The sequence below is a fragment of the Leopardus geoffroyi genome, chromosome D2, assembly GCF_018350155.1.
Source record: "Leopardus geoffroyi isolate Oge1 chromosome D2, O.geoffroyi_Oge1_pat1.0, whole genome shotgun sequence".
Taxonomy (NCBI): domain Eukaryota; kingdom Metazoa; phylum Chordata; class Mammalia; order Carnivora; family Felidae; genus Leopardus; species Leopardus geoffroyi.
This window is the reverse complement of record NC_059334.1, coordinates 33,188,340-33,215,362: the sequence shown is the minus strand read 5'-3', so window position 1 is coordinate 33,215,362 and position 27,023 is coordinate 33,188,340. Positions and strand designations below refer to the sequence as shown.

Here is a 27,023-nt window from a genome sequence, read left to right as displayed (position 1 = left end):
TATATGGCTTTTGTCTTAACGAAGTCACCCATTACTGTTAGAGCCATAAGTCTGCAGGAAGCCAGCTGTCAGGGCTGTGGCACAGGCCCCTCTGGGTGGCAGGCAAGGGGAGACAGAGTGTCTGTGGCCAAATTCCCTTTTAGACACCTGAGCCTGGCTGGCTTTGTAACTGGAGAGATTTGTGTCCTCCCCACTCCCATCTTCCCTGGGGAGACCACGGGGCGCTTTCTCTTGCCCTCCACCCTTGGAGAGACATCGGGGACATCTCGGGCTTTGGATTCCTTGGTTTGCAACTCCCCAAGTGCTTAGCTGGGCTGGGTTCTGCTTCGGTTGGCTGGCATTTGGCGCTCTCATCTAGCGCTACCCTTTGAAATCTACCCCCTCCTTTTTTTTTTTTTTTTTTTTAAACCAGGTATGATGATGTCAAACGTGATGCTGATGCTACAGTTACAGACACGGCCCCTGCTGGCGCAGCCTCTCTGATTTTCTCTCCCTCTCCGCGTCCAGCGCTGGGCTTTTTCAGACAAGTGCATCTCCTAACCAGGTCACATTTCAGCCGCGACCCACTATCCGTCTGTCACCGGAGTCAGACCGCAGGAGGAGGGCGGAAGAAGACGACGGCGTTTGCTTCTCCGACCGCGGGGTGGGAGGAAGGACATTAAAATACTGCAGAAGTCAAGACATCCCCCCCCCCCACCGAGGTCCGACCCCGACCACGATGCGCGCCCCGGGCTGCGGGCGGCTGGTGCTGCCGCTGCTGCTCCTCGCCGCGGCCGCCCTGGCGGAAGGCGACGCCAAAGGGCTCAAGGAGGGCGAGACCCCCGGCAATTTCATGGAGGACGAGCAATGGCTGTCGTCCATCTCGCAGTACAGCGGCAAGATCAAGCACTGGAACCGCTTCCGAGACGTGAGTCTGCAGGGCCGCGAGGGCCGGGGGCGCGGGTCTGGGAAGGAAGGCTCGAAGCAGAGCCCCGGGCGCCGGAGCGGCGGCTGCACGTCGCAGCGACCCGCTCCGCAGCCCGGGCGGCTGACCGCACCGAGAGTAAACAACGTGCACCCACCCGGCTCCCGCCGGCCGTCGCCGGGACGGCTCGGCGCCCCCTCCCCGAGGCCCCCGGGCCCAGGACCCCAAGCCCCACAACCACCCAGGGCGAGTCCTGGGCAAGGAGTTGCTCCAGGGGCGCGCGCTCCAGACGCTGTCTCCACTGCAGGCCGGGCGCGGAGAGGGGCGCGGGATGCAATGGGGGTGCAGGACGGGAGGGGTGGGGGCCCCGGCTGCGGCTGAACCCCCGACCAGCTCCCTTTTTTTTTTTTTTTGGTGGCAAAAAAAGGAGGCCCCCAGGCCTGCCCCCAGCCGGGTGGATGCTGCAGGCTCCACATACGGGGCACTGCAGAAGGGGCAGGTCTGGGTGCGGCCGGGAAGGTAGCATCGTCTTGTGCGAGTGCCCTCTGTTCCCACCTTGGGCTTTGGGGGAGGGAGGACAGAGGGGAGAGAGCCCTTGGTTGGGGCTTTGAGTTGGGGTGGGGGGGCGGGGGGGGGGTCCTAGCAATCCTCATTAGGCGACATGGTGAAAGGCGTGTCCATGACTGGGGGCGGGTGACAGCAGTCGAAAACAGCCGAGCCCACCTTTGGGTGGCCACCAGAGCCAGGTCTGGGGTCCCCATGCAGGGTGGCGCGAACTCAGGAGGCTGGTTTTCCAGGACCAACCTTTCGTGGGGGAGCCGGGCCCAGAGTAGGTAGCGACTCCCATCCAGAGGGAAGACTGCGGAGCCCGGTGGCCTTGAAAAACCAGAGGGGAGGGCGCAAGAGCTGGGTCTGGGGTCTCTTCGCGGACGCCTGCCCGAACCCTGGCTTAACCTTGGGCCGAACTTAGCCTGGTGGGGGTTGGGGAGGCGGCTGCGGACTCGCTGGCGCTGGCGTTGCTGCAGCACTTTGTTTACGGGCACCTGTAGATCGGAGGGGAAACCAGAGGCTGCGTTCCCAGAAGGGGGAAGTTGGGGCGAGGGGGGCGGGGGCGGAGAGCAGAGGGAGTGGCTGGGACCCAGAGAAGGGGGGGCGGGGTGTGAGGTGGAGGATGGGCCCGGATGCAGATGCACCAGAGGAGAACGCTGGTCCTGGCCACCTAGTGCTCTCAGATGCTTCTAATATGACCCCGGTTCTTGCTTTTCATTTGCCACATTCCCTCATCAGACCCACCTGGTACAACACTGACCACACCGGTGACCTTTCTCATCTTCTCTTAAATTGTGCGTGTCCAGAAGTTCCTTAGAAATGTGTTTAAAACACACATGCTTCATATGATCTCCAGCCAAATGATGGAAAGAGGCAGAGATAAGGATTTTTTTGTTATGGTGAGAGAAGTGCCAGTTTCTCTTCAAAGTCTAGGGTAGGTTGTAATTCATCAGAAAGAATCGCATTCAGCCAGGTGCTGGGGCAGAGTGGCCAGGGCCCCAGAGCAGGCAGTTTGCCCCTCCTACGGCTGATCCAGCCAAGGGAGGCAGGACCCTCAGCGAGGCCTTTTCCGAGGCCCCTGCAGGCCCAGCACAGATTAGCTGCAACCGCCTGCCGCTGCCTGGGAAGCAGCCCCACGGCAGCAGCAGCAGCGAGGGGGCGGCCGCAGGCTGGTCCATCCCAAATCCACGTGTCACCGGTCCAGGCCTCCCTCTGACTCGCTAGCTGTTTGATCTTCCAAAGTGAGACTGGTGAAGGTCAGAGGGAAAAGAAATGCTTAATCAGAACAATAAAGGTGTAAAAATAAAGATGCCTCCCCATCTCCCTTCCTCCACCTGCTTCCAATAGCCAACTCTGTAGGTGAGGATAAATGACTGACTGCTTGGCCCCCTGACACAAGGCTGCCCACCTGTCTCCCTGTACTGGTGCCAATCACTTCCTCCTTCCTCCAATGCTTATCACAGGAAAGGCAGCAGATTTGAAATTCTGCAGGACCTGACCCCATAGGGTCCATGGAAAGCTTTAGGGCATGTATTAATTTGGGTGGCCTCAGGCTTTTATAGTGTCCTCTAAAATACCTTTTAAGGTAGCCTTGGCTTTGGGAAGACAGAATCAGGGAGAGGAGGACAAAGAAAGCTGGGCAGGAGGGTCTGGCTCTGGAGTTCCACTGGCAGCTTCTGCAGAAGGGCAGGAGGCGGCTAGCTCAGAGCCACTGCATTGCACAACTCTAGAGGTGCCACAGTATGAATGGCGCCCCCTGGAGTTGTGCAGTGCTCAGACCTTCCACAGGGACTGTGCCACCACTATAGACTCTTCTCATCCCTCCTCTGTTAGTAGAGGCCCCGCTTCATACTCTAAAGCCTGAAGGCCCTCTAGTTGTTCACAGTAACATAGGGCTTTATATACCTTTCATCAGGCCAGCTTTCCTGAAAATATGCCCCTTGGATCCTCAAAGGATCCTGGCATCGCCAGGTCGAACCAGAACCTAGTTCATAACCACAAAATGGCGCAGCCCCCCCCCCCCCCCCCCGTTTTCCCTCAGTAGAAGGGAAGCAAGCGGGAGGAGTGGAATGTTGTTGGGGAATAGGATGGAGGAGTCAGTACGGAAGGTGAGGGACAGGTCTCATTAAATGCTGTTGACTGAACTGAGGGGAGAAGACTCAGGGAATCACGTGGAAGAGGTCAGGAGGATGAAGAAGAGGAAGAAAGCGTGGGCAGTTGCTGCAACATAGAATTGGCCTGAGCTGGTTAGAAGGGAGTTCAGTTTCGCATTCTTTCTCTGAGCGCTAGGATTATAGGGAGGCAGGATTTACCAGCAGAGTAATCCTCGCCTCCAGTGGGTGCAGGGCTCTCGCATCCTGTGCTTGGGTAGATTTCCTCTAATGCCCAGTGCCTTGCTGCCAGGGAGGAGAGAACGTCATGCCAGAGGAGAGGAGGAGGTTGGGATCTAGCTGTGCCCTACCCTAGGCAGGCCTGGGCTTTTCAGAGGCTTGCCCCCCAGGGCTATTGTCTCTAGATTCCCTCCCTGCAGAACTGGGTGGGATTTGACTACAGGTCTCGGAATAGAGCATCCAAGGCCTCATAGATAGAGATGGACACGTGACAGGAGGCAGGCCCATTACACAGCATTCTTCCCGGCGGGCTCCAAGAGCCTGGCTGGGCAGCACTGAGTGTTCTTTTTCTTCTTGGCTCTTCTCTACTTTGTACTCCACCTCCATTAAACTTTAATGATATTTATGGGCGTCTAGCACAGTGCTCGGCCCCCAGGAGGCATGCAGTTAACTAACGTACCTTGAATCACCGATTGTGGTGAGTGCTTACGTCTGCCAGTCCCTGCAGTAAACACTTGATCTGCATTGCCTCTCACGCCCCTCAACAACCCGTGAGCTATTTATCATTCTTTGTGATGCACCCATTCTATGGTTGAAGAAACGCCCCCGCACAGAGAAGTTAAGGAATGTAACTTACCCAGGGGTTGAATAGCTAGTAAGTGGTAGAGCTGGGATTTGAATCCAGGTCATCTGATTACAATCTGCTTTTAGGGAAACTCTAGGCCTAACCCTTAGTGAAAAATGGGAAGAAAGAAGTCTCCCCTACTTTGTGCCCTGTGAGCCTTCAAAGTTGCCCTGGGCTGGAGCCGCTCCTCCTAGGAAGAGGGGGGCAAAGCCCTCAGTGTCTTCAGTAGCCTGCCACCAGCCTGCTCCCCACCCCATGACCTAGTGAGACCCGAAAGGCCGCTCTCTATCCAGGAGAGGCAGGAGTGCAGTATGCTAGGAGAGCTCCGGCCTGGGAGTTGGAAGGCCCGGGTTCAGGTTCTGACGCTGCCACTGGCTGGCCAAATGATGCCAGGTCCGTCCCATCCCCTCTCTGAGCTTTGGTTCAGGCTGGGAGGCTAAAACGAAGTGTAAGCATGGAGGCATCTTGTCAGAGGGCTGCAGGGCACCCCGTTTCAGGCACTCTCCAGCCCCGTCGAAAACTGCCAGATGGATCATCATTTCTGTGCCTCCGTCCCCATGAGAAAGACTTTGATGTATGCTCACTCACTCACTCGTTCACTGCAGATCTGAGCACCAACCCTGTGCCAGGGGCTTCACCTGACCCTGGGAGCTGGCTCGGGGAAGTCATGCCTGCTGGTTACTCATGATTCTCACAGTTTTATGACCACCAAGTAAGCCAGTAACAGGTTTTAGCCACAAAGGGGCTCCCTTATCACCACCCCTCCCCTCTCCCCACTCCATACACCTAAATCCATGCAAGTGTGGGAATGAGCTGCACAGGTGTTTGTGAATAAGTGTGGGTGTGTGAGAAGAACCCCAAACTGGGTCAGAATGGATTCCATAATTGGGATTTGGGGATGGGAGGGTAGGTCCTTTCCTGGCCTCCTTCCGCATTCTGATTTTGAATCCTCTCCCAACTGGAGGGGCTGGCATCTCCCAGAGCCGCGTCAGCATGGTGAGGGGCACTTGAACACCCGGCGGGGCTCCAAGCCTTGGGAAGAGAGGGAGAGAAGAGCACTCTTTGCCTGGAGAGGCTGTCGTATGGTCCTCTCATCTTCCAGGGAGGCTAAAGAGGGTGGAAGATCAACACCACCCCCTCCCATTCTCCAGAAGGTCAGAAGTCTGTCTAGAGGAGCAGAAGAGTGCTATCCTACCCCAAGGGCCCAGGGAAAACACTCAGCCTGTCTTCCTCATGGGAGGACAGAACTAGCTGTGTGACCTTGCGAGAGCTCCTTCCCGTTTCTAGCCCTTGATTTTCCCATTGGTTTAATGGGCTAGCTAACAGAAGCATCTACAGAGCTCTTATCATTCTTTGACTCTAGAAGGATGGCACCAGAGTCAGTCAACAGCCCCTTCACCCGAAGACGTACCCCACCCACCCCCCTCCGCCTCTCCCACGAGCTAGGCAGCACAGTCTTTGGGTTGAGGGAAGGGATTTTCTCTTTGCTCCAGAGGAAGTATCTGTGACCAGAGCAGGGTAGGGTTTGCATTAGCCAGAGACAGAGAAACCTGAGAAATGGGGCCTTAATGATATTTTGGGGCAAATACCAGGAGGTAGTCCTACGCCCCTGTGTATGTTTCCCTGCAGTAACATGGGTCTTCTTCGGGCTGTAAACAGGGAAACTGTATGCCTAGGCCTAGGCCTGGATACACCGCTGTACCTCACCTTGGTGGGCAGACCTAGGCCCACCTACAGGCTATGGGGTGCTGTGGTTCTTGACATGCGACAGCCTCTTAGCTCCTAAGGGCTCAGCCAGAGTTCATTTGCGGGTATAGCCCCTTCCTCAGGCTTCCCATGGTATTTATTGGTCATAAATTCATTTGGCACATGTTGGCACTGCCTCACGATATCACCTCCACTGTGGGCTTGTATCTCAAAAGTCCTCCCGCCGGCCGTTTTAATGTGTGTTTATCACGTTCCTCCCACGGTTAAACTCCTGAGGGCAGGATCTGGGGACAGACTACTTGCGCACCTTACCCTCCTGTCGTCCGGGGGGGTGTGCACACAGGAGGTGCTCAGTGTAGATGTATGCATCGTGGAATGTGCCAGAAAGGATCTCAGCTAACTCGTCCTGTGAGCCCCCCTCCTCACCGTCCTCTCTGGGTAGCAGCATGGTGGGTGCTGGGGTCTGGGCTGAGCCATGTTGCTTATCTGGGGAGCTCTCTTCCTCTTTCTGGATCCTGGAAGGTTGAGGCAGTCCAACTAGAACACTGGCACCCTGACTCTCCAATGATTCATTTGGAGGAGAAGGGAGTGCATGATGCCTTGAAGGAAGATTGTCCTTCAGCCCCTGTGTCTGTGGGCCTGGACCTAGCTGATGCCAGCCTCGCCCTTTCAGCCTCCTCCCCATCCTCAATATGCCTCCAGAGCAGTCCATCCACCTGTCAGACCCGGGAGCAGCTAAGCACAGGACTCTCGCAGGCAGGGCACAGGTTCCCCTCGGCAGGGCCTCCTGCCCCCCCAGCTCTCTTCCCTGACATCAGAAAAGATGTCAAGGCTTCACTCAGCTAGACGGATAAGCCAGGCCTGGCCAGTGTCTTACCTCTACCTGAAGGACACCCTCTGGCTCTTCCCCTGCTCCCTTGTTCCCTTGTAGGAGTCCGAACTTCAGGCTCTTTCCCCTCTATTCTCAGAGCTCTCAGCTTGGAAGAGCTGGGGGAGCAGAACCATGGAGACTCAGTGGCTCTAAAGCACAAGCTCCCACATTTTACAGATGGAGATGCAGACCCAGAGAGGTGCAGGCACCTGAGAACCTTTCTCCCCTCTCAGCCCCGTGTTCTTTCCTCACACCATGCCTGTGTTTCCTCGGGGAGTAAATCCTGTCTCCACTCATGTTCCAGAAGGGAAATCGAGGTCTCAAGGCAGCTCAGAATAGAATTTCCAACCCCCTCTCCCTTGCACCCCGCCCCTGTCCTCTCTGCCCTTTATGGACCCCTGGGGCTGCCGCCTAGAACCAGAAACCCAAGGGAGGGGGTGTGGCTGTGATGCCCAGAGCAGTGGAGAGGTCAAGCCCGTGGAGTGCGGGCAGGGGTGCTTGCATACCTGCGGCCAGGTGGAGCCCTTGGCATGCTGGGAGTGATAAGCACATTTTGGCCCTGCAAGGAAATTCCTCCAAGGGGAGAAGGGGTGGAGGCCGAGAGTCTCACAGATGCCTGTCTCCTTCTGTTTGCTCAGGCCGAATACGTAGCCTCTGCCACTCCCTCTGAGAGAGGAACAAATATTTAATGACTGCCCCTGTTTTCACAGCCTCCACAGGGCAGGCACTGCCCCCTCAAGATGCCTCCTGCCTGGGTATGTGACGCAGGAGTCGGTATTCGGCTGAGAAGGAGCCTAGATGGCCCGCACTGGGCCCCTCCTCACTCCTTTCTGGGTCCCTCACTCAGTGCTCCTCTGGCTGTTTGTAGGGGTGGGGGGCGGTGGGAGGAGGCCCCAGCCACAAGTGCCCCCCCCCCCCTCCTGGGCCTTCTCCTGGGGACTGGGCTTCATCGGAGGCTCCCTTGCCTGAGGAATGAGGCAAAAATAGTGCTGGGCACCGGGCCTTTTGGAGGTTGAGAGGGGCCTGGCCCACTTACATTTTTAGAGGTTCTTGATCTATTAAAAAATGAAGAAATGCCCTAACAAGGTTTCAGAAGTTGTGCTGTGTTTAAAGTCTCACGATGGACATCTTTCTGTCCTGTTCGTGTGCCTCTGTGCCTCTTCCTCATTTGGTGACAATATCCAAAGTCTATATTTGAGGCCCCCCCCCGTGACCGTGAGACCCAAAAGCGCCTCTGCCCCCCTCCACTCCCACTGGAACCCTGGCTTCAGTGGTCCTGTTTCGTGGCTTTTGAAAGTGCAGTGCTCCGCAGTTTCTGAAGTCCTCTGAGACGTTGCACTGGGTCCCCCTGCAGCTCAGGGTGGAAGGCAAGGGAGCCTGCCCATTTTACGGACACAGAGGTGGGCTACGGGGAGGGCAGTATTCCAGCAGGCTGTTTTGCTAGCAGTCAGAGGCAAGGCCAGGCGGGAGCCCAGTGCCCTGATTCCACGTTGGGGGGGGCGGGGGCGTCAGGCTCCCCATCACACTCTGACGCAGAGAGGCAGGTGGAGATTTGCCCAGGTGCTTTTTAGCCCAATACATCGGGGCCCCGGGGGCTGCTCTTCTGCTACATTCACTGTTGTGTCCCGTCTCCCTCACCAGATGGAGAGGCTGGGAGAGATTGGGTTAATTCAAGCTGTGAAGTGAGCGGGTGATTTGGGTGCTAATTAAAATGACAGGAAGTAAACAGCGCTTGGAAACACCCAGCGTGCGCCCCCTAAGCCCGGCTAGGCCTGCGCACATACCACCAGCTCTCCCCCAGCTTGGCACAGTGGGCCCTGTCTCCATGGCAACCGAGCTGAGCCGCAGAGATCAAAGCAGGAGATGGGTTAGCTCCAAACCAGCAGAACCGGGGGCTTATGAAGGGGTTTGTGGGAAGCGCCTGAAGAAGACTGGGTCCAGGTGTCTCTCCCCACCCTTGCCAGCCTCTCCTCTGGCTACAGGACTCCCCGTCTAGGGGTTGCAGCGGAGCTGGTGTGGTGGGAGGAACCATCCATGAGCTGGGATTGGGCCTCCAGGTCCAGCCCCTGGCCTGGGACTTTCCTCACCTGCTAAAGTTTATGGGTTTACGGAGCGGTATGGAGTCCTGGTTAGGGGCATGGATTCTGGAATCCCAGTTCTGGGGGGTGGTGGGAGGGGTGCCAGTACCCTGCTGTGCAATTGATATGGGATCCTGCGTAAGTCACTTAACCTCTCCAAGCCTCGATTTTGTCGTCTAGAAACAGGGATAATAATAGTAATTTTCTCTCAGGGTTGTTGTAACGAGTAAGTACCTGAGTCGATGATATAAGGTGCTTAGCACAATGCCTGCCAAGTGGTAATTGCTGCAAAGATATTAGCTGTTATTAGCAGTATTTTTACTATGTGCTAGGTGCTGGGCATAGACAGGTGACTTTTATAAGGTGTCTGCCCTCAAGGAACGGCCATCTAAATAGGGCAGAAGCAAGGGCATCCCTTGGTGTAACTGTACCAGCTGCAGTTGGCCCGAAGGAAAACTAGGTATGGGGCCAGGTTAGGGAAGATGATGGCCGAGTCGGGCTTTGAAAGAAGAATAGAAATCCTGGGGCCGGATGCAAACACACATCCCACTTGGGCAAGGAGGCTATGCCGAGGTCGGGCCATGCTGAAGCATCGGCTGAAAGGACATGGGGCTGGCGTAGCCAGGAACAGATCGAGAGAAGGCTTTCTTCTGTAGGTGACCGGGAACGGTGAGGATTTTTAAGTACAGTATTTATTGTAGTTTTTTCCCTTCATTAAAAAGTAAAACATGTTCACTGGGGTGCCTGGCTGGCTCAGTTGGTTGAACATGTGACTCTTGATTTCGGGATTGTGAGTTCAAGCTCCACATTGGGCATAGAGCTTACGTAAAAAAAAAAAAAAAAAAAAAATTAAATTAAAAAAAAAGTGGGGCACTTGGGTGGCAAAGTCAGTTAAGCATTCCATCTCTTTTTTTATTAAAAAACCTTTTAAATGTTTATTTATTTTTAAGAGAGAGGAGCAGAGAAAGAGAGAGAGAGAAAGGGAGACACAGAATCTGAAGCAGGCTTCAGGCTCTGAGCTGTCAGCACAGAGCCTGACACGGAGCTCAAATCATGACCTGAGCTGAAGTCAGACGCTTATCCAACTGAGCCACCCAGGTGCCCCAAGGCATTCCATCTCTTGATCTCAGCTTAGGTCTTAATCTCAGGGTCATGAGTTTAAGCCCCAAACTGGGTGTGAAGCCTACTTAAAAAAAATGTTTTGGGGTGCCTGGGTGGCTCAGTCGGTTGCGCGTCTGACTTCAGCTCAGGTCATGATCTCACGGTTCGTGGGTTCGAGCCCCGCATTGGGCTCTGTGCTGACAGCTCAGAGCCTGGAGCCTGTTTCAGATTCTGTATCTCCCTCTCTCTGCCCCTTCCCCGCTCATGCCCTGTCTCTCTCTGTCTCAAAAATAAATAAACATTGTTTTTAATGTTTTTAAGTGAAAAAGAAAAAAAAAAGTAAAACATGTTCACATTGTAGAAATTTTGGAAACTTGGAAAAAAGCAGAAAGATGCCAAAATCCTTTGTATTCCTATCCCCCAGAGCAAATCATGTTAACGTTTTGCTATGAATCCTTTTTACCTACTAACCTTTAGGATTTTTTTTCAAAATGAGAACGAAGTATATATTCAGTGAAGAGTTTTAAGGAGGGAGAGATGTGGTCAGAATTGTGTCTGGAAGGACCCCTGTTGCTGTGGCCGTGTCGAGGACAAACGGTGGGAGACCCGCCGGGGACGTGGCAGCGACTGAGGCTGGGGTTGGCAAGATGGGACAGGGGCATGGTGGGGAGGAAGGCAGGCTGGAGACAGCGGGTGGGGTGGACAGGATGTGCAGATGATAAGCATGGCCTTTGCCTTGCTCTTGTAAACTTGGCGAGGGTGCCGTGATGTGCACGCCACGGGAGAAGGCGGAGAGCCCGGGTTCCCGTGAGTCAGCCTGTGCCTGGCGCACTGAGCATCTGCTTTGTGTGTGGCGCCTTCAGAGGGAGGGAGTAGCTGCTCTTTTTCCTCCCCGAGGCCCTACGCTACGGGCGACAACGCCAGAGGAGATGAGGACAGCATTAGACCCAACGCGCAGAGCTGGAAGGACCCTACCTTGGAGAGCTGCTCAGCACCAGTGAGGGCTCTACCAGAGCCAGCCCACCCATACGGGCATTTTAACATGTTCAAAAGGTGGTTCTAATGCGCAGCCATTGCTGAGACCCACATGGCACAGAGGAGGACCCTTGACCCCGAGGATGCTCAGGGAGCCAAGCTTAGAGCAGTCTCCGAGCCCAAAGGCCTCCCTACCTCTTCTGCACCCCCTTCTCAGTGCAAGACTGTTCCTCTCTCAGTGAGCGAGGCCTCACCTACGCACGTCGGGTCATCCGAGGGGTCCTGACTCGGCTGTTCCTCTGTCTTCTGGCCCTTGGCTGGCTGCCCTGCCTCCCTGGGCCTCAGTTTCCTCTTTTTTTTATGGGGTTGATCCTATTTGTCCTGCCGGTTTCCCAGGATGGTGAGGGTAGAAGGAAGACAGTTACATGAAACTATTTGGAGAGGACGTAATTTGAAAGCACCATGAAATACAAGTCGTGGTGCACTTGTACATTCCAAAAGTTCTTCCACAGGCCTGCTCTGTGGTGAGCACCGCTGGGCGCAGGGGTGGTCACGGCTGCTGAAATCAACTGGGTAAAATAGATGTGCTCTTCCTTTGCCCAGAAATGTGGATCTCAGCCCAGGACCCACCTTCCCTCTGGCCTGGCCCTCGCTCCAGAGCACTGGGCAGGGGCTCTTCGGAATCCTTGTTTCTCAGGGGAGGACATGATAGATCAGCAGCAAAGCCAGGACAGCACCAGGCCCCCTGTTTCCTGAGACGACCCTAGTGCCTTTATGAGGCCATTTGTCACAACTGCTAATAAGCCCACTTGGGTGCCATAAATAGACACCATTGAACTGAAAGGCATTATTCACACTTACCAACAAACACCTCCTTTTCAGCTTATAGATTGTGCCAGCCCACACCCAACCTCAGGGTCCCCTGAGTATATCCCTGGGCTCTGCCCCTGTGCCACCCACAGGACCCCATCACCCTTCCCCAAGGGATGCCCCAGGGTGATTCTCCTCACACTCCACTGGTCTCTGCTGTCCCTGGGGGCTGGGGGGAGAGCTCTGTCTCCTCACTTGCAGGGGCTCCTCATGGGACCTCTCCCTGCTCCTTTTCTGCTCCTCTGCCCAGAGTCCTTGGTCTCTTGTTCTGCTATAACAGCTTTTATTAGTTGAGTGCTTTCTGGACACCGAGCGCCCCTCAGACACCATCTTTAATCTCTGAGTGGTCCCAGGAGATGGGTGCTGGGCTCCTAAAGGTCAAGGTGCTTGCCCAGGGTGTGCTGCTAAGGGGAGTATGGGGACTGTGTGACCCTGGGGCCCTCTCTCTTTCTCATCCCCCTCTCTGGCTGGAGGCTCCCACTCTCCTGGGAGCGAAGGCTGCTTAGACATGGGCGGTGGGCAGGAACAGGCAGAGTGAAGGGTACGGAGAGAGAGAAGGGTACAGAGGAGATGGACAAAAATGCACAGAAACACCCATGAAGGCAATACAGGTAGCACAGAGCTAGCACAGCCAGGCCCTCGTGGGGAGAGGTCTGCTGGTCTCTCTCCCTCCCCTTGCCCCAGCCCCGCCTCGCCTTCTCTGTCTGTGTGGAAGAGGCAGGAGGGCCAAGCCCGAGGGAGGGCCTTGGCACCCAAGTGGGAAAACTGGGGGCTGCTCACAGAAGTGGGCTTTGTTAACCTCGTTTCTGGATAAAAACCATCTGGCATTGGGTGAGCTGCCTCGAAGTGTCCTTGTTTCCTTGCACACCCAGCATACGCTGTTACCTACACGTGTGTGCCTGCGAACACACGCTCACAGGCGGGACCTGCACACCAGCACATACACACGCTACAAATGTGTGCCTGCGAGTGAGCACGCGTGCACCCAGGGCCCTCGTGAATGCACATGCGTGTGCAGAAGCACATACACAGGCATACACTTGGCCCCGGCCCCTTCCTGGCCTTCGCCCAGGAGGCCATGTCGGTAAGGGCCCTCGACCCTGCCCGGTGCCCTGATGCTTGGCAGCTTCCAGAGTCAGTGGCCTCAAAGCCCTGGGCTTTCAAAGCACTTGTGGGTGCTTGTTGCTGCCTCCATGTAGCTGCCCTCTAGTGCGGGAACCCCATGCCCTCTTCTCCACGCCTGCCAAGGGTCTGGCCCCTCCCCACCCGCACCCCCACCCCGCAGCGTGGCCTCTGTCTTCCATCCTTGCACAGCTCTGATCTTTGGGTGGATGGGACTCAGGATGAAGGGTGCGGCTGCACGTGGCTTCTCATGCCCCTTTGCCCCCCAGCTCCAGAGCCCCATCCAGAGGAGGCCAGCAGCTGGCTCCGTGATGTTGCCAGCCTGCGGTCCCAAGAAGCCGTCTCCCCACATGCCTGCCGGAGCTTCCACCAGGAGCGCCTTGGGAGCTGTTTGCTGGTTTCAGCAGCTGCCTCTGCCCCACAGGGGCTAGTGGGGAAACCGAAAGGAGTTGGGGATTTTGTGCCAGTGAGCTTAGGCCGGGCGGGAGCTGCTCTGCCTTGGCCACAGTAGGATCCGTGGGCCCAGGGAGGCCCTTGTGGCTGGAGCAGAATGAGGGGCTATCTCCCTGTGCCTTAGGTCTTGGAGACTGTGTGCTGTAGCCAAAAGAGAGGTCTGTGCTGGGTGCAGGAGACCTGGGTTCTAAGACAGTGGGATCTGGGGTGGGTCACGTCCTGTCTCTGGGCCGTCCAACCTCTCCTGCAAATAGAGGGGGCTCGGCCAGATGACGTCAGAGGGCTTTTTCAGGACCCTGGAATCTGAGGATTTGCAGCTGGACCAGGGTAACTGAGGAAAACATTGACATCAGGAAGGACCACAGCCCCCCTTTCTCTCAGTGCACCATCTAAACACTACAGGAAAGTCAGAACTTGAGTGAAAACAGTCTCTGTGCAGTGGAAGAGAGGCCCTCCCTCTTGTCCCACTCACATGGTGGCTGGTGGCAGGGGAGGGGACTACCAAGGGAAAGACCCTGGCTGAGGGAGAGAGTGGCATTTCTGGGACACTTAGGGCACAGGTGTGAGAATCACTGGTCCTGGGCACTATGGGTCCCTTAGACATCTGTCTGATGGTCAGGCCATGGCAATGGAGAGATGGGGCCTTGCCCTTTCAAAGCCTCACCTCTAGTGCTCCTAAAGCCAGCCCTGAGTGGGCCCAGGCCTTAAGCTCCCTGTAGTGAAGACATAGGAATACTGTCCTCCAATTAAAGGCCATAGAGCTTAGAGAACTGTATAGTAATCAAAGACCATTGCCCAGCACCCACGGTCACATGATGAGGCCGGAGCGCACTGGGACCACATGGTCTAAGGGTGGGCATCACACTAAAATCCCCATCTCCCCTTCTCTCCTCCTGCTCCATTTCCTGTGATCTGCTGCTGCTGCTTCTGGATCCCCAGGAGGTAGAGGTAAGTACCCCCCGGGGTCTCTCTGTGGTCTCTCTGCAGCCCTGCACCCCACCCTCCTCTCCTTTCCCTCTGCACCCTCTCCCTGTACCGCCCAGCATGGGATGGAGGGGTAAAGAATATAAGGGAGAGGCCGGAGGGATTCTGGAAATGGGTTTGGGGGGATACAATTCTGGGAGAGGCAGCTAGCAGGGCCCGGGTCTGGGCAGCCCCTGGGGTGACAGCAATTAGCTTGGGGGAGCAGTGTCCCAGCCCTCTTCCCTCTTGGCCCTGGAGTTGAGCCTCACCTCTAGGATGTAAATCTTAGCCCTTCCCTTCTTCCTTACCCCTGTGTCCTTCCTTAGGATGACTACATCAAGAGCTGGGAGGACAATCAGCAAGGAGATGAAGGTAATGTGCCTCTCCCAGGTGAGGGAATATGACTGATACTCCTGAAGATAAGAGGGCACATCCCGACCATGGCCTTGTGGGTTCTGTGGCATCCAGGCCCTGATGGCAGTTGAGCTGAGGAGCTCTGGTTATCAGGACTACTGGAGAGAGGAGCTTCCCAGCTCGGAAGTGGGGCTGGGGTCCCTGGGCTTTCTGGCATTGATTTCTAGGTGACCTATATTCTGGCCCTGTGTCCTTGCAGCCCTAGACACCACCAAGGACCCCTGCCAGAAGGTCAAGTGCAGCCGTCACAAGGTGTGCATTGCCCAGGGCTACCAGCGGGCCATGTGCATCAGCCGCAAGAAGCTGGAGCACAGGTGAGGGGCTTGGGGAGGTGGCGGTTCTTGGGGCATTGCTTAAATAGCAAGGGCTTGCCTGATTGTCTCCTATGTGGTAAGTTATCTATTGCTGCAAAACAAACTTCCCCAAAACTTAGTGCTTAAGACAACAAATGTATTATCTCACATGGTTTCTGAGGGTCAAGAATCTAAAAATGGTTCTGTTGGGTGGTTCTGGCTCAGGGTCTGTCAGGAGGTATGGTCAAGATGCTGGCTGGGGCTGCATCATCTGAAGGCTGGATTGGGGCTGGAGGATGCACTTCCAGGCTTGCTCGCGTGCCTATTGGTTCTAGTCATACGGACCTCTCCATAAGGATGCTTGAGTGTTCTCAGAACGTGGCAGCTGGCTTCCCCTAAGTGAGGCATGTAAAAGAGAGAGAGAACAAGGAGGAAGCCACAATGTCACTTATGATCTAGTCTCAGAAATCATACATTGTTACTTCTGCTACTTCTCTTTATCAGGAGTGAGTCTCTAGGGGAAGGGAATTAGACTCCATCTTTTGAAGGGAGAGTGTCAAATAACCTGTGGACGTATTTTAAAACCACCACACTGTAAGAGATCAATCACCAAGCAGTGTGGGACTCAGGGAAAGTCACATCTCTTCTCTGGGACTCAGTGTCCATATCCATAAGACAGGTAGGTTGGTCCAGATGGCTTAAGGTTCCTTCCAGCTCTGACATGCAATGACTTAATGAAATATTTACGGTTGTAGCTTCTGAGGCTTGCAGAGGAGGGAAAGGTATTAGCTCTGTCCCAAGGACAACACCTGCCAGGATCCAAGACCCCTGGAAAAGGTCCCATTTCCCTCCCCTTTCTCCAGGAATCCTGGTTTCTATGTGAACTCTTTCATAGAAGAGTTTGTAAATGTTGGTGAATAACTCAAAGACAGAAGCCTTGGTGGCCAAACAAAACGAGTCTATGGGCCAGACATGGCCTGTGGGCCATCAGTTTGCAACCTCTGATAAATCTTGCAGTCGGCCCTGGGGTTGCTGCCTGAAGGCCCTGTTGGACTCAGTGACCACAGGAAAGGGGAAGCCGGGGGTCTGTCCCCTGCCTGGTTGGCTCCACCCTTATAAGCTGGAGGAGGGTCTAGCTGGGGGTGACGGACAGGGTGGGCCGGGGCAGGGAGGAGGCCACATGTGCTACAGATTGCAAGGGCTAGCTTCTTGTTAGAACCGGTCTCTCGAACCTTCCCTTTGCGTGTCCCTCTCTCATTTTTGCCTCCATCCCTGTGCCTTCCCCACCCCTGTCCTCCTGTAGGATCAAGCAACCTGCCCTGAAGCTCCCTGGAAACAAAGACACCATCTGTAAGCCCTGTCACATGGCCCCGCTCGCCTCCGTCTGCGGCTCTGACGGCCACACTTACAGCTCAGTGGTGAGGACCCCAGGCCCCAGGTGTGGGGGCGGGGGGGTTATACCTGAAGCCACAGGGAGCAGAGAGGACGACTCGACCAGGGCCTCCTGTGGGGCTCCTGGTGCTGAAACAGAGCCGGAAGTGCTTGGTCGGTGCATTAAGCATGGCTGACCATAGAAGGGTCACCTGAGCCCTGGGCTAGGGCTGCCTGAGAGTCCCAGCCAGACCCTGCCCCTGGCCTTAGGCAGATGCAGGTAGGCAGTGGGGCTTGGAGGACATAGGTGGTCAAGTAACTGCAAGTCAGAGTAAGTGAGGTGAGGTCCTCAAGAAAGTACCCAGGGCTCTGGAACGAAGGAGATGTGTCATCCAGTCGTCAGGGGTGACGGATGGATCTTTCCACAGGCATATTCCCACCTGGAGGGCATGGTGTTCACTAGCAAGCACCAGGCACTCTGGGGCAGGAGGAAATAATCCTCCATGAGACAACCATGTGGGAGGGAGTGGCGACGGTTGGGGGCGGGAATGGATCCCCACCTTACAGGATTTCTATGTGGGTTAAATGAGACCTTTGTGAAAGCATCTTATAAACTTTAAAGTACCATAGAAATGCAGGTGCTCGCTGTGACTGCTTCTGCTGGGGACCAGGAGGTGGTAGTTGCTTGGTTTTTGGAGGGCACTGTCAGCCAGGGCTGGGTTCTTGGGCTTAGGAACCCTTTTGGGGTGAGATGCAGATTTAAGAGTCACGCGCTATGGGTGCTGATTGAAGCTGGGGAGGGGTGAGGCCGCCGGGAGAGGAGAAGGAAGAGAGAGAGAATAAGCCAGAGGCTGAGGGCAGAAGGTACACTGAGGAGGCGGGAGGGATACAAAGGATCCCAGTGAGCTGACAGAGGGAGGGGGTGGAGGACAAGAGTGCTGTTGCACAGCCCAAGGACAGAGCAAGATTTGGGCAGGAAGCTGTGGTCTGAGGGTCATGGCGGTAAATAGTAAGGAGGGAGAGATCATCAGGACGTCAGGCTTGCATCCCAGCCCCACGGCCTTGGACACATCACTGGGCCTCTCTGAGCTTCCACGTTCTCTGCTGAGCACGAGAGACAGAATTCCTCCCTCGCGGAGCTGGGAGAGAATCTAAAACACTATGACCGCTTCTTAGTAGCCATCATCTCACGGGGATAAGCCAGATACGACAAAGGAAAACACTTTCAGGGCCAGGAGTGGATGCGACCCTCTCCGAGGCTGGCTTCAGCAAACAGCTGTGGCAGAGGGTTTTTAGTAAAGGCCGGGGGAATTAGCAGATGTTAGCAGATAGCTGGCAGCTTTTGTCCAGAGCTGAGCAAAGCCCCCTGGAGGTAACTGTGCAAAGACCATTGAGGGAGGGGCCAGCAGTCAGTTCCCCAGGGACTAAGGGACTGTGGTGAGAAGGAAGATAGGCCAGAAGGCAAGGAGGCAGTGGCAACAGGCAGCTAAATAGAGGGGTGTGAGGGGATGGGGTTGGGGGTACGGGGAGACTGGTGTCCTGGGAAAGATAAATGTGCAGAGAGATTAAGCTAGTGCAGACCAGCGTTCATGGGAGCCTTTGAATCCCTGGGAGGCCCCTTCCAGGGCCTTCTGCCCCCTCACACTGTGGACCTGTGGCTTCCCAGAGGGACCAGCACGGCTAGCCCTCCAGGCTATTCATGGGGACTGTCCCTCCTGTCAAAAATGGGGCAGGCAGCTGTGGCTGCCTGGTAGGCTGGAAGGACCCCCAGCTACAAGGACCCACGGGTGAGCCCCGCCATCACGCAGCCTGACCTTTCTTCCCGTGCAGTGTAAGCTGGAGCAGCAGGCCTGCCTGAGCAGCAAGCAGCTGACCGTGAGATGCGAGGGCCCCTGCCCCTGCCCCACAGAGCAGACCTCCCCATCCACCACCGATGGCAAGCCAGGTAATGAAGAGTGCTGGGCCACAGCCAGGCTGGGGGAGGCCTCGCTGCCAGCGTCTCCTGGGACGTCTCCTTCAGGGCTCAGGGATGGCCAGAGCAGGAAGGGAGAAGTGGCAGAAACAGGGACCTGCGGGGCTGGGGCGCTTGGGGCTCGGGTATAGGGAGCAGGTGCTGTGTGTTCTCAGTGCCAGGGACTGCGGGGGGAGGAAGACGCGGGGTGATTTCTCCCCTTCCCCCTTGACCACTGCCCAGCCTCTGGCCTGTCGGGCAGCATCCCAAAGTGAGATCGTGCTGTGCTTCGCCCCCACCTTCACCCCTGCCCGTTTCTCCCCCTCCTACCGACTACAGAGACCTGCACAGGTCAAGACCTGGCTGACCTGGGGGACCGGCTGCGGGACTGGTTCCAGCTCCTTCATGAGAACGCCAAGCAAAATGGCTCTGCCAGCAGCGGGGCCAGCCTGGCCGGTAGTACAGAAGCTTCTTGCTGTGCCTGGGAGGGGGAGGGCAATGGGGAGGCAGGGGTGCACTGAGCCAGCCTGTCTTGTGCTGAGCCAAGACCCTGAGCCTCAAAAAGGGCCTAATCCTGGAACAAGAGGAGGTAGGCTGCAACTTGGCAGGAGGGGTTCAGGTTAGCGAATAGGAAGAACTTCTCGACGAGTGTGGAAGGATCTTAAACCCTGAAATGGGTAGCCATGGGAAGGCGGGAAATTCTCTTCCCTGAAGGGCTCCCCAAACAGGGTTTTGAATAGCTCAGGTATAGTCCTGTGTAGAGGCAGGGGGACTGACCTTCGGCCGTTCTTGAGTGTCTCACTCCCACGGTTACAATCTGAGCTGCCCTGACCCTTCCCCTGAATAGATGGAGAAGGGATGGGTGGACAGGTGGATGAAATGGCTTACCTTGAGCGTGACCTAACCGTGGCCTTCTCCCCAGGGCTGGACAAGAGCCTGGGGGCCAGCTGCAAGGATTCCATTGGCTGGATGTTCTCCAAGCTGGACACCAGTGCAGACCTCTTCCTGGACCAGACAGAGCTGGCGGCCATCAACCTGGACAAGTACGAGGTCTGCATCCGTCCCTTCTTCAATTCCTGCGACACCTACAAGGACGGCCGTGTCTCCACCGCTGAGTGGTGCTTCTGCTTCTGGAGGGAGAGTGAGTGTGGCGCCTCGTTGGCTCCGGCCCCCTGCCCCCCTTCCAGCTCACCTGCCTCCTGCCCTCTCCAGTGCCATGTCTGTCAGAGTCCGGGGAAACCAATGCTTTAACTCCATTCCTTGTCAAGCTCCTCGGTGATCCAGATTTTGCGGGTCCTGGAGCACATGCCCTTTGGGAAAGTAAAAACTACAAATGTCAAATTACCAAGCCCCCTCGGGGCCTTGGAGGGAACTGATGGATCCTGAAGCTGAAGCCATATTGGCTTCTTTAGTGGTTCCACTTCTGGGAGTGTCTCACATTATTTGCTCCCAATCTGTGATCGTGTAGGTGACCATCAGCCTTAGAGGTAGGACATCATTTGCTAGGTTTATATATTCGGAACCAGAGTTGGACATGTGCTTAGAGGTCACCGAGGCCAAGTGGCAACCATCGCCAATGGGGAAACTGAGGTTCCAAGGGGTTGGCTGACCTGCTGGCCCCGAGGTAGGGAAGGCCCTGGTGCTCTGCCTCTGGTGTTCTGCCTGGTTGGTGGGAGTTCAGCATCCATGGCCTGAGGCCAAGCCTTCCATTAGGGCTCCACCATAGGCCGGTTTGGGACTCTGGGCCAGTCACTGAATCTTTCCAAATTCAGTTTCTTCATCAGATCTAGGAGACTGTTGTGAGGGTGAATGGAGAAAATCTGCGTGCAGAGCACCGTGTAAATCACAAATCCATCTGCCAGAGTGAAGTGCCTCGATCACTTTTAGCGGCCCTCCTGCCCAGTCTTCCTGCTCTCTGCCTTGCCCCAGCACATTCACCTTCCAGGCCTGGGAAACTCACTCTGTCGGTCCTATACAGCAGCCTCCTTGGGTAGGAGGCAGAGAATAATCTCATTTTACAACCAGCCAGGCCTCTAGTTGGGAAGGGCTAGGGACTTCTCAATGTCATAGGCAAGTTAGATTTGGCTGCTGTTATTCTCAGGCTTCTGTCTAACCTTGGGCCTTTCCCCCTGGGGAATCTGTGCCTTCCACCTCCTCTTCTGAATCCTGCACCCTGATCCCATGAGTTCCCAGCATCCTCAGAGAACCCCGGGCCTCTCGGGGCACCGCGGCCCATGCCACAGCCAGGGAATGGCCTCCCCCAGTTGGAGTCTCCATGCTTTTTTTTTATACTGAAGAGCCCCTTTGTCGGTTTTCAGGACCTTAGAGGGATCAGTGCATTCCACTACCACTGTGGGGCTTCCCCAAATCAAAGCCTGGGTATTTTCATCTTGCAGAGCCTCCTGCCTGGGCTTCTAAGCCTTGGGGGCCTCTCATGAGTCCCACGAGCACCATGGGATGACCCCCAGCAGAGGCTGCTTTTCTCCCCACAGAGCCTCCCTGCCTGGAGGAGCTGGAGCGCATCCAGATCCAGGAAGCTTCCAGGAAGAAGCCAGGTGAGGGGGTTGAGCTGGGCTCAGAGAAGGAGGCAGGGGAGGGCCACCCCAGGGACCCCCTGAGGTGCAGGGACTCCGGCTCCTGGGCATTATGGAAGACATTGAGCCCAGAGGAGGCCCTGGCCTAGGAAGACAGGAAAGGGAACTCCCTTCCTGTTCTTATCCTCGTGGTGGGACAGGGTCTCCCAACCAGCCCCTTGATAAGTGTGTTTTAAGCACTAATTTTGTGCCCATACATTCTGGAGCTGGAGGGTGGGATACAGAAGGTTCAATTCATTTCAGCAGGGGTATGTGCAAAACTCAGGTGAGCCCCGTCCATAGCAGATGTTCACGTAGGCAGCAAATACTTAGGCGCCAGCCCCAGAGAGACGGCAGTAGACCTGGCCCAGGTGATGCGCAAAACAGACTTGGTCCCTGGCCTCATAAAACACACAGGTTACTTGGGAAAACAACACACAATTGACACACCAAAAAGATAGCACTACCGACTGTAGCTTGCAGAAGTATGGTGCCAAGGGAGAGCACAGTGGGTAGAAATTAGCCTGGGGATCTGCAAAGACCTCTGTGGGGAGCCGGTCTTCAAAGGAAGACCTGAGGGATGAGAATGAGCCAGCCCAGGGTGGGGAAAAGCTCAAGGATCTTGGGAAACAGTGAGAAAGGCGCCCCCACGGGCAGATGGTGGCGGCTGAGGGGACAGAGGGCCAAGGGGCAGATCCCTTGGGGCCCCATAGTTAATTGGGCCCATGGCATCAGTGACCATGGGACCAAGTGCTGGAACCACCCCACGAAGCCTTGTTGACCGAGAGCCCAGTGGCCTTTGGGGACGGGTGTTAGTGCTACTTCCTCCAGGAAGCCACGCTCTTTCCTGCTGGCAGCACCCCTCTCTGGTCTGTGTTCCCCGAGTGTGCTCGCTGGGCCTCCAGTTGCGCATCCTGTGGTGCCTGGAATTGTCATTTCTACGTGGGTCTCACCCGCATCCCCCAAGGGGCAGAGTCTCTGTCTGGGTCGGTGCTCTCAGAAGAAGTCTGTTGAGTGGACAGAGGAGGCGCACTTCTAGAGCCTGAGGGAAAATGGGTGGGCCCTGAGGCTGAGGGGAGAAGCCTGGGCACTGCCGGAGAGGACAGCCAGTCTAGAGGAGCTGCTGCAGGATATAGGGGGTGTTAAGCACTGTGACATCAGGGAGGCGGATTTTCTCGGACCCCGTGAGTCGAGCCAGAAGAAATGCTGGGCGTCCCGCCCTGGACGTCCGGCCTTGTCGGGTGGCTGGTACCTGGGGCGGCTGGGCTCTGGTGGGGTCTGGACCCTTGCCGCTCACGCCCAGGGCTCCAGGGCCACCTCTCCAAAGAGCTCACACCCCAGCGTGTCTGCTCTGACCCTGCCGGGCCCTGTCACCTTCAGGAGTCTTCATCCCGAGCTGTGATGAGGACGGCTACTACGAGAAGACGCAGTGTGACCAGAGCAATGGTGAATGCTGGTGTGCGGACCAGCTGGGCCAGGAGCTGCCAGGCACGCGCGTCCACGGCACCCCCGCCTGCGGTAAGGGCCGGGCGGCTGCATGGGACCCTCTGACCTGCACCTGGGAGGGCTTGTGGGGCGCCCGCCAGCAGGGAGGAGGGCTGGCCGGCGGGGTCCTGACCTGCCCCTCGGCTCGTTCACTTCACAGACGAGATCCTGAGCTTCTCAGGGGACTTTGGGAGTGGTGTCGGCTGGGAGGACGAGGAGGAGAAGGAGACAGAGGAAGCAGGCGAGGAGGCCGAGGAGGAGGAGGGCGAGGCGGGCGAGGCGGACGATGGAGGCTACATCTGGTAGAGCCGTGGCAGGCCAGGGTGCCGACGGCCGGGGGAGACGGGCCAGCAGAGACCTGGACAGAAGCGGGCGGCTTATGTATGGATCCGGAAAATACAGCTGGAAGGACCCTGGCTCCAACGGGGAGGACTGGGTGTGTGAGTGTGCATGGCACGCGTGTGGCACGTATGGCCAGGACGTGTGAATGTGTGTGTGTGTGCGTGTAGCATGCGCTGACAAACGTGTCCTTGGTCCACGCTGCTCCAAAGACCTCCTTGTAGCTGTTTTCTTTCCATTTACTGTTGGTTTTAAATACACATCCACACACGTATACCACAAGGTCAAAATCGATGAAATGAGATGCTCCCTGCTGCGTCCCAAGCCCCATTCGGGCCCGTCCTGACACCCTTGGGTTGCCCTACCTGGGGTTCCTTGTCTTGATTGCTAATCTTGGCTCAACCAGCCCTGCCTTCTCCTACCCTTGCCTGCCCTCTCCCTCCCTGCTTTTTAGGGGCCCCCATTGCAGAGGGGAGGGAGGGCGGGGAGCTGTCTGCTGTCTGAAGTCCTCCTAAGGCTGGGCCAGTTTGGCTGTGACACTCCCGCCACCCTCAGATGGCATGGGCTGGGCCACCTACTACAGTGAGCCCTTTCTCTTCACCGGGTTCCCTGGCCCTGGAGAAACTCTCCTCTCCTAACCCAAGCCTGAGTGACCGAGGGTGGCTGAGGCGGAGAGGCAGGGGCAGGGGGTGGCTTCGCCAAGCTGCTGGGCGGGGAGCAGAGTGAGGAGGAAGGAAAAGGGGCCCAGGGTGAGTCTGCCTTTGCAGATCTGGCAGGAGCTCTGAGAAGTGGAGGCAGGGTAGCCCTGAGAGCCAAACCCCGGAGCAGCCGGGCCCCTCTCCGTGGGCCTCAGGTGGGGGCCTGGTCTGGGCTGCTCCCTTGGAAGCAGTGGGCAGTGGTTACGCAGGTGGGTTCTGCCTGGCCTTGTGCCCCCGGTCCGCTCCGGGAGCCTGAGGATCAGGGAGCAGGTGACGAGGCCGGGTCTTGGCCAGGTGTGCACCCACCTCCTCGCTGCCCCCTTAATAAATGCTCCTCTCCCATCCAGGCCAGTAGAAAGGTCGTTCCTGAGACCTGGGGAAGGAGAAGCAGAGAAAAGTTCCACTTGCCATGACTTTTCTCTATCTCTCCTTAAGACAGAGGCGCCAGGCCCATTTCCATCCCCTCTCCTCCCAGCACCAGGGGTTACCCTCTGACCATTCTGAGGGTCCCCTGAGGCTGCTCTAGTGGAGGGGCTTCTCCAAGCTCTGAAGTGTTCAGAGGTTGTGAAGTCAGAGGGGATAGGACTGGGGCAACCAGAATCTGAAGCCATGCCTCCCTGTCGCCCCAAATCTCCGTATCAGGTGGGAGCCAGGATGGATGAAACCATGCCCCATGGCATGACGAAACCATGTTTTGTTCTAATCTGTCCCGTTCTCCCTGTTGAAGCAAATTCCTTAACACCTTTGTTGAAGAATTTCCAACCTGGATCTGGGCCTCACATGCCCTTCTGTGTGCAGTGAGCACAGTGTGTGTATGTGTGTGTGTGTGTGTGTGTGTGTGTGTGTGTGTGTACGAGAGTCTAGGGGCCATCCCTGGGGGCCTGGGAGGTGAGGAGGGGTGCCTATGTGCTGGGCGGGCAGCGGGTGTGGTGTCCCCCCAGGCATGGCTCCCTGGGCAAGGCTCCAGCCTGTGCCTGCCAGCTTCTGCAGCATCTGCTGTGTCTGTCGGACCTCATGGAAGAACCTCACCTAGTCTGCCCCTTTTACTGCACCCCAGAATCGACATCTTCCAAGTTTTCTCTTGGGGAAAATAGTGAAACTGCAGTTAGCCCCATGAACCCCGCTTCTCATTCCACAGCACAGCAGCACGATTCTGGTCGTGAAGGTGTCACGCTGTTCCAGAGCCAGCCCCCACCCCCACCCCCGCCCCGCATCCCGTCTCCCTAGCCCCCTCCCTGTCCTCCCACCTTCTCCCTCTGGCCCCGGCTCAGTTCAGGGAACTGCCCTCTGCCCTCTGAGCAGACCACCCCTCTCTCACTCGGAGCTACTTGAAGCTTCCCAGAGCTCTCGCTAGGTATGGAGTCTGTCTGTCTCTTCCCTCTGCCCCAGCTGAGGCTTCCAGAACTGTTGCTGGGAGTGGCTGTTGAGGAGGCTGGGGCGTTCCCGGGTGGGGACGGGTGGGGAGGAAGGGGCACCCCTGTCTCACTGTTGCCCTCCCCTCCTCGGGGCACGTGCTCTCTCTGTCTCTGGGTCTTCTGACTGTGCACGTTTCTTATGACCTTGTAAATATGTTGTAGAAAGAAAGCAAAAGGCGCTGAACTAGACCCTGGTGGGACTCAGGGGTCCCACCTTGCCCTGTCTCTGAAGCCCCCACACTGCTTTTCACCCCACTCTCTGAGACTGAGGCCCCCCAAAGCTAGACAAAGCAGCTTGTTCCCAGTGGGTCGACAGCCTCCAAGTGACTTATCACACAAGCTGTAGGTCTTCTCGCGAACAAGGTTGCAAGGTGGCCCTTCCTTGGCTCCTCGGATTCATGCCCTTGACCGAGCTGCCTGCTACCGGCCCCTCTCATGTCCTTCTACTGGGATATCCTCTCTCCCCTGGTTTAGTGGGCAGTGGCGTTAGGGCTCTGTTGAAAAGAGCTCAGCCAAAATTTAAGAGCAGTTTCTTGCCTGGCCCTGGAGCTGCCCTTGGCCACCCCAGGCGTCCTCACCCATGGGCGCTGGGAGAGATAGGAATGCCTAAGATGGGGGAGTTGGAGTTGGAGAGAACAAATGTGCCTTGAGAGACCACTCAGAGGGTTCAGGGTGATGGGGAAGGAGGCATGGCATCCGAGCTCAGGAAGGAGGAAGAGGAAGGTGAAGTTGATGAGGGCACCATGGGGCATCATGACTGCCCCCGATTGTCCTGCTGGTGCTGTGACCAACATGTGGTCAGTGGTCACACTTCCTTCCCCACGCTGTCCCCCTGGTGTCAGTGGCCACCCCCGCGCCTTTCATGAGCTCTGTCTGCTTCCAGCTTCACCTCTGAGTGGGTGGAGTCCATGGGACCCGCGCCGGAACCTTCCATTTCACCAAAGCCTCACCTCAGCCCTTGGGGAAGACGAATGGCTAATGTACTGGCACCCAGCACCATTGTGAGGCTGTGGGCTGGTGGGGGGGGGGGCACAGGGAAGAGACACTGGGGGCACAAAAAGAGACGGGAGACATCCCGAGGAAGTCCCAAGCAGAGCAAACTGCTTTATAGCCTGAAGCCTACTTAAATTGTGTTATGTGCAATAACTGAGCTTAGAGTTAAGAATTGTGTTCAAGTGCTTGGATTTCCGTCTGTATATTTAAGTGCTGAAATCGTATCTTTCAGTAATTTTAGATGTCTTTAAAAAATCGAAAAACAAAGTGTTAGACCGTGTGTGTGCATTGATGGGCACTCAAGCGTCCCGTGAGTCACCCCACCCTCTCCCTTTCCCCTGTGTCCCCAGCCCCTCACCCCCAGCACCCCCTCCACTTGGGGGCCCCACCTCGTGTTGTCTCTATCTGCCTATTACTCAGCCTAAGGAAACAAGTACACCCCACACATGCATAAAGGAAATCAAATGTTATTTTTAAGAAAACAGAAAATAAAAACTTTATAAACACCACCCACTGGCGATTTTCTGATTACTCTTCCCCTTGGCGTCATTTTTCACAAGAATGACATTCACAGATGCGGTCGCAGCCTACAGACTGACGGTCAGCATGCTTCCCTTATTCACCGTCATGTGTGAGACCCCAGAGAGGGGGGGCCAGGAGAGGGGGGCCTGATGTGAGGGGAGAACCGAGATCAACTTAGAAGGATTTGTGGTCTTGTTGCAAATATCCACGCAGTATATTTGTATATATGCCAATAAACACATCTATACCACAGAGTGGAGACCAAACCCTATGTCCTGCGTTTTCCATTAACTTATTATGAACCTTTCCCCGCATGATTGAAATTATTTGAAGACGTGACTTTAATAGTGGCATGGTGTTCCATGACATGGATGTACGTGATGAATTTAATCATTTCCCTATTTGGGGACATTTGTACTGT

At 56.2% G+C, this 27,023-nt stretch overlaps 1 protein-coding gene across 1 annotated transcript; it reads left to right on the top strand.

The window, feature by feature from the left end:
• Positions 1-417: 417 nt before the first annotated feature.
• On the top strand, positions 418-26,589 carry SPOCK2 (SPARC (osteonectin), cwcv and kazal like domains proteoglycan 2). The gene is made up of 11 exons (XM_045437690.1): positions 418-907; positions 14,525-14,533; positions 14,875-14,920; positions 15,162-15,276; positions 16,559-16,673; positions 18,457-18,571; positions 18,917-19,033; positions 19,500-19,718; positions 21,070-21,132; positions 22,531-22,668; positions 22,796-26,589. Exons 1-11 carry the CDS (start codon positions 719-721, stop codon positions 22,939-22,941), a joined length of 1,272 nt encoding a protein of 423 aa, XP_045293646.1. The 5' UTR covers positions 418-718; the 3' UTR covers positions 22,942-26,589.
• The last annotated feature ends 434 nt before the right edge of the window (positions 26,590-27,023 follow it).

Excerpts from the sequence above, each read along its gene's own strand:
- SPOCK2 (XM_045437690.1), top strand. The coding sequence starts at position 719 with ATGCGCGCCCCGGGCTGCGGGCGGCTGGTGCTGCCGCTGCTGCTCCTC. Across the intron at positions 19,034-19,499 it reads CAGCGGGGCCAGCCTGGCCG|GGCTGGACAAGAGCCTGGGG; the intron begins GTAGTACAGAAG and ends CCTTCTCCCCAG. Across the intron at positions 19,719-21,069 it reads CTTCTGCTTCTGGAGGGAGA|AGCCTCCCTGCCTGGAGGAG; the intron begins GTGAGTGTGGCG and ends TTCTCCCCACAG.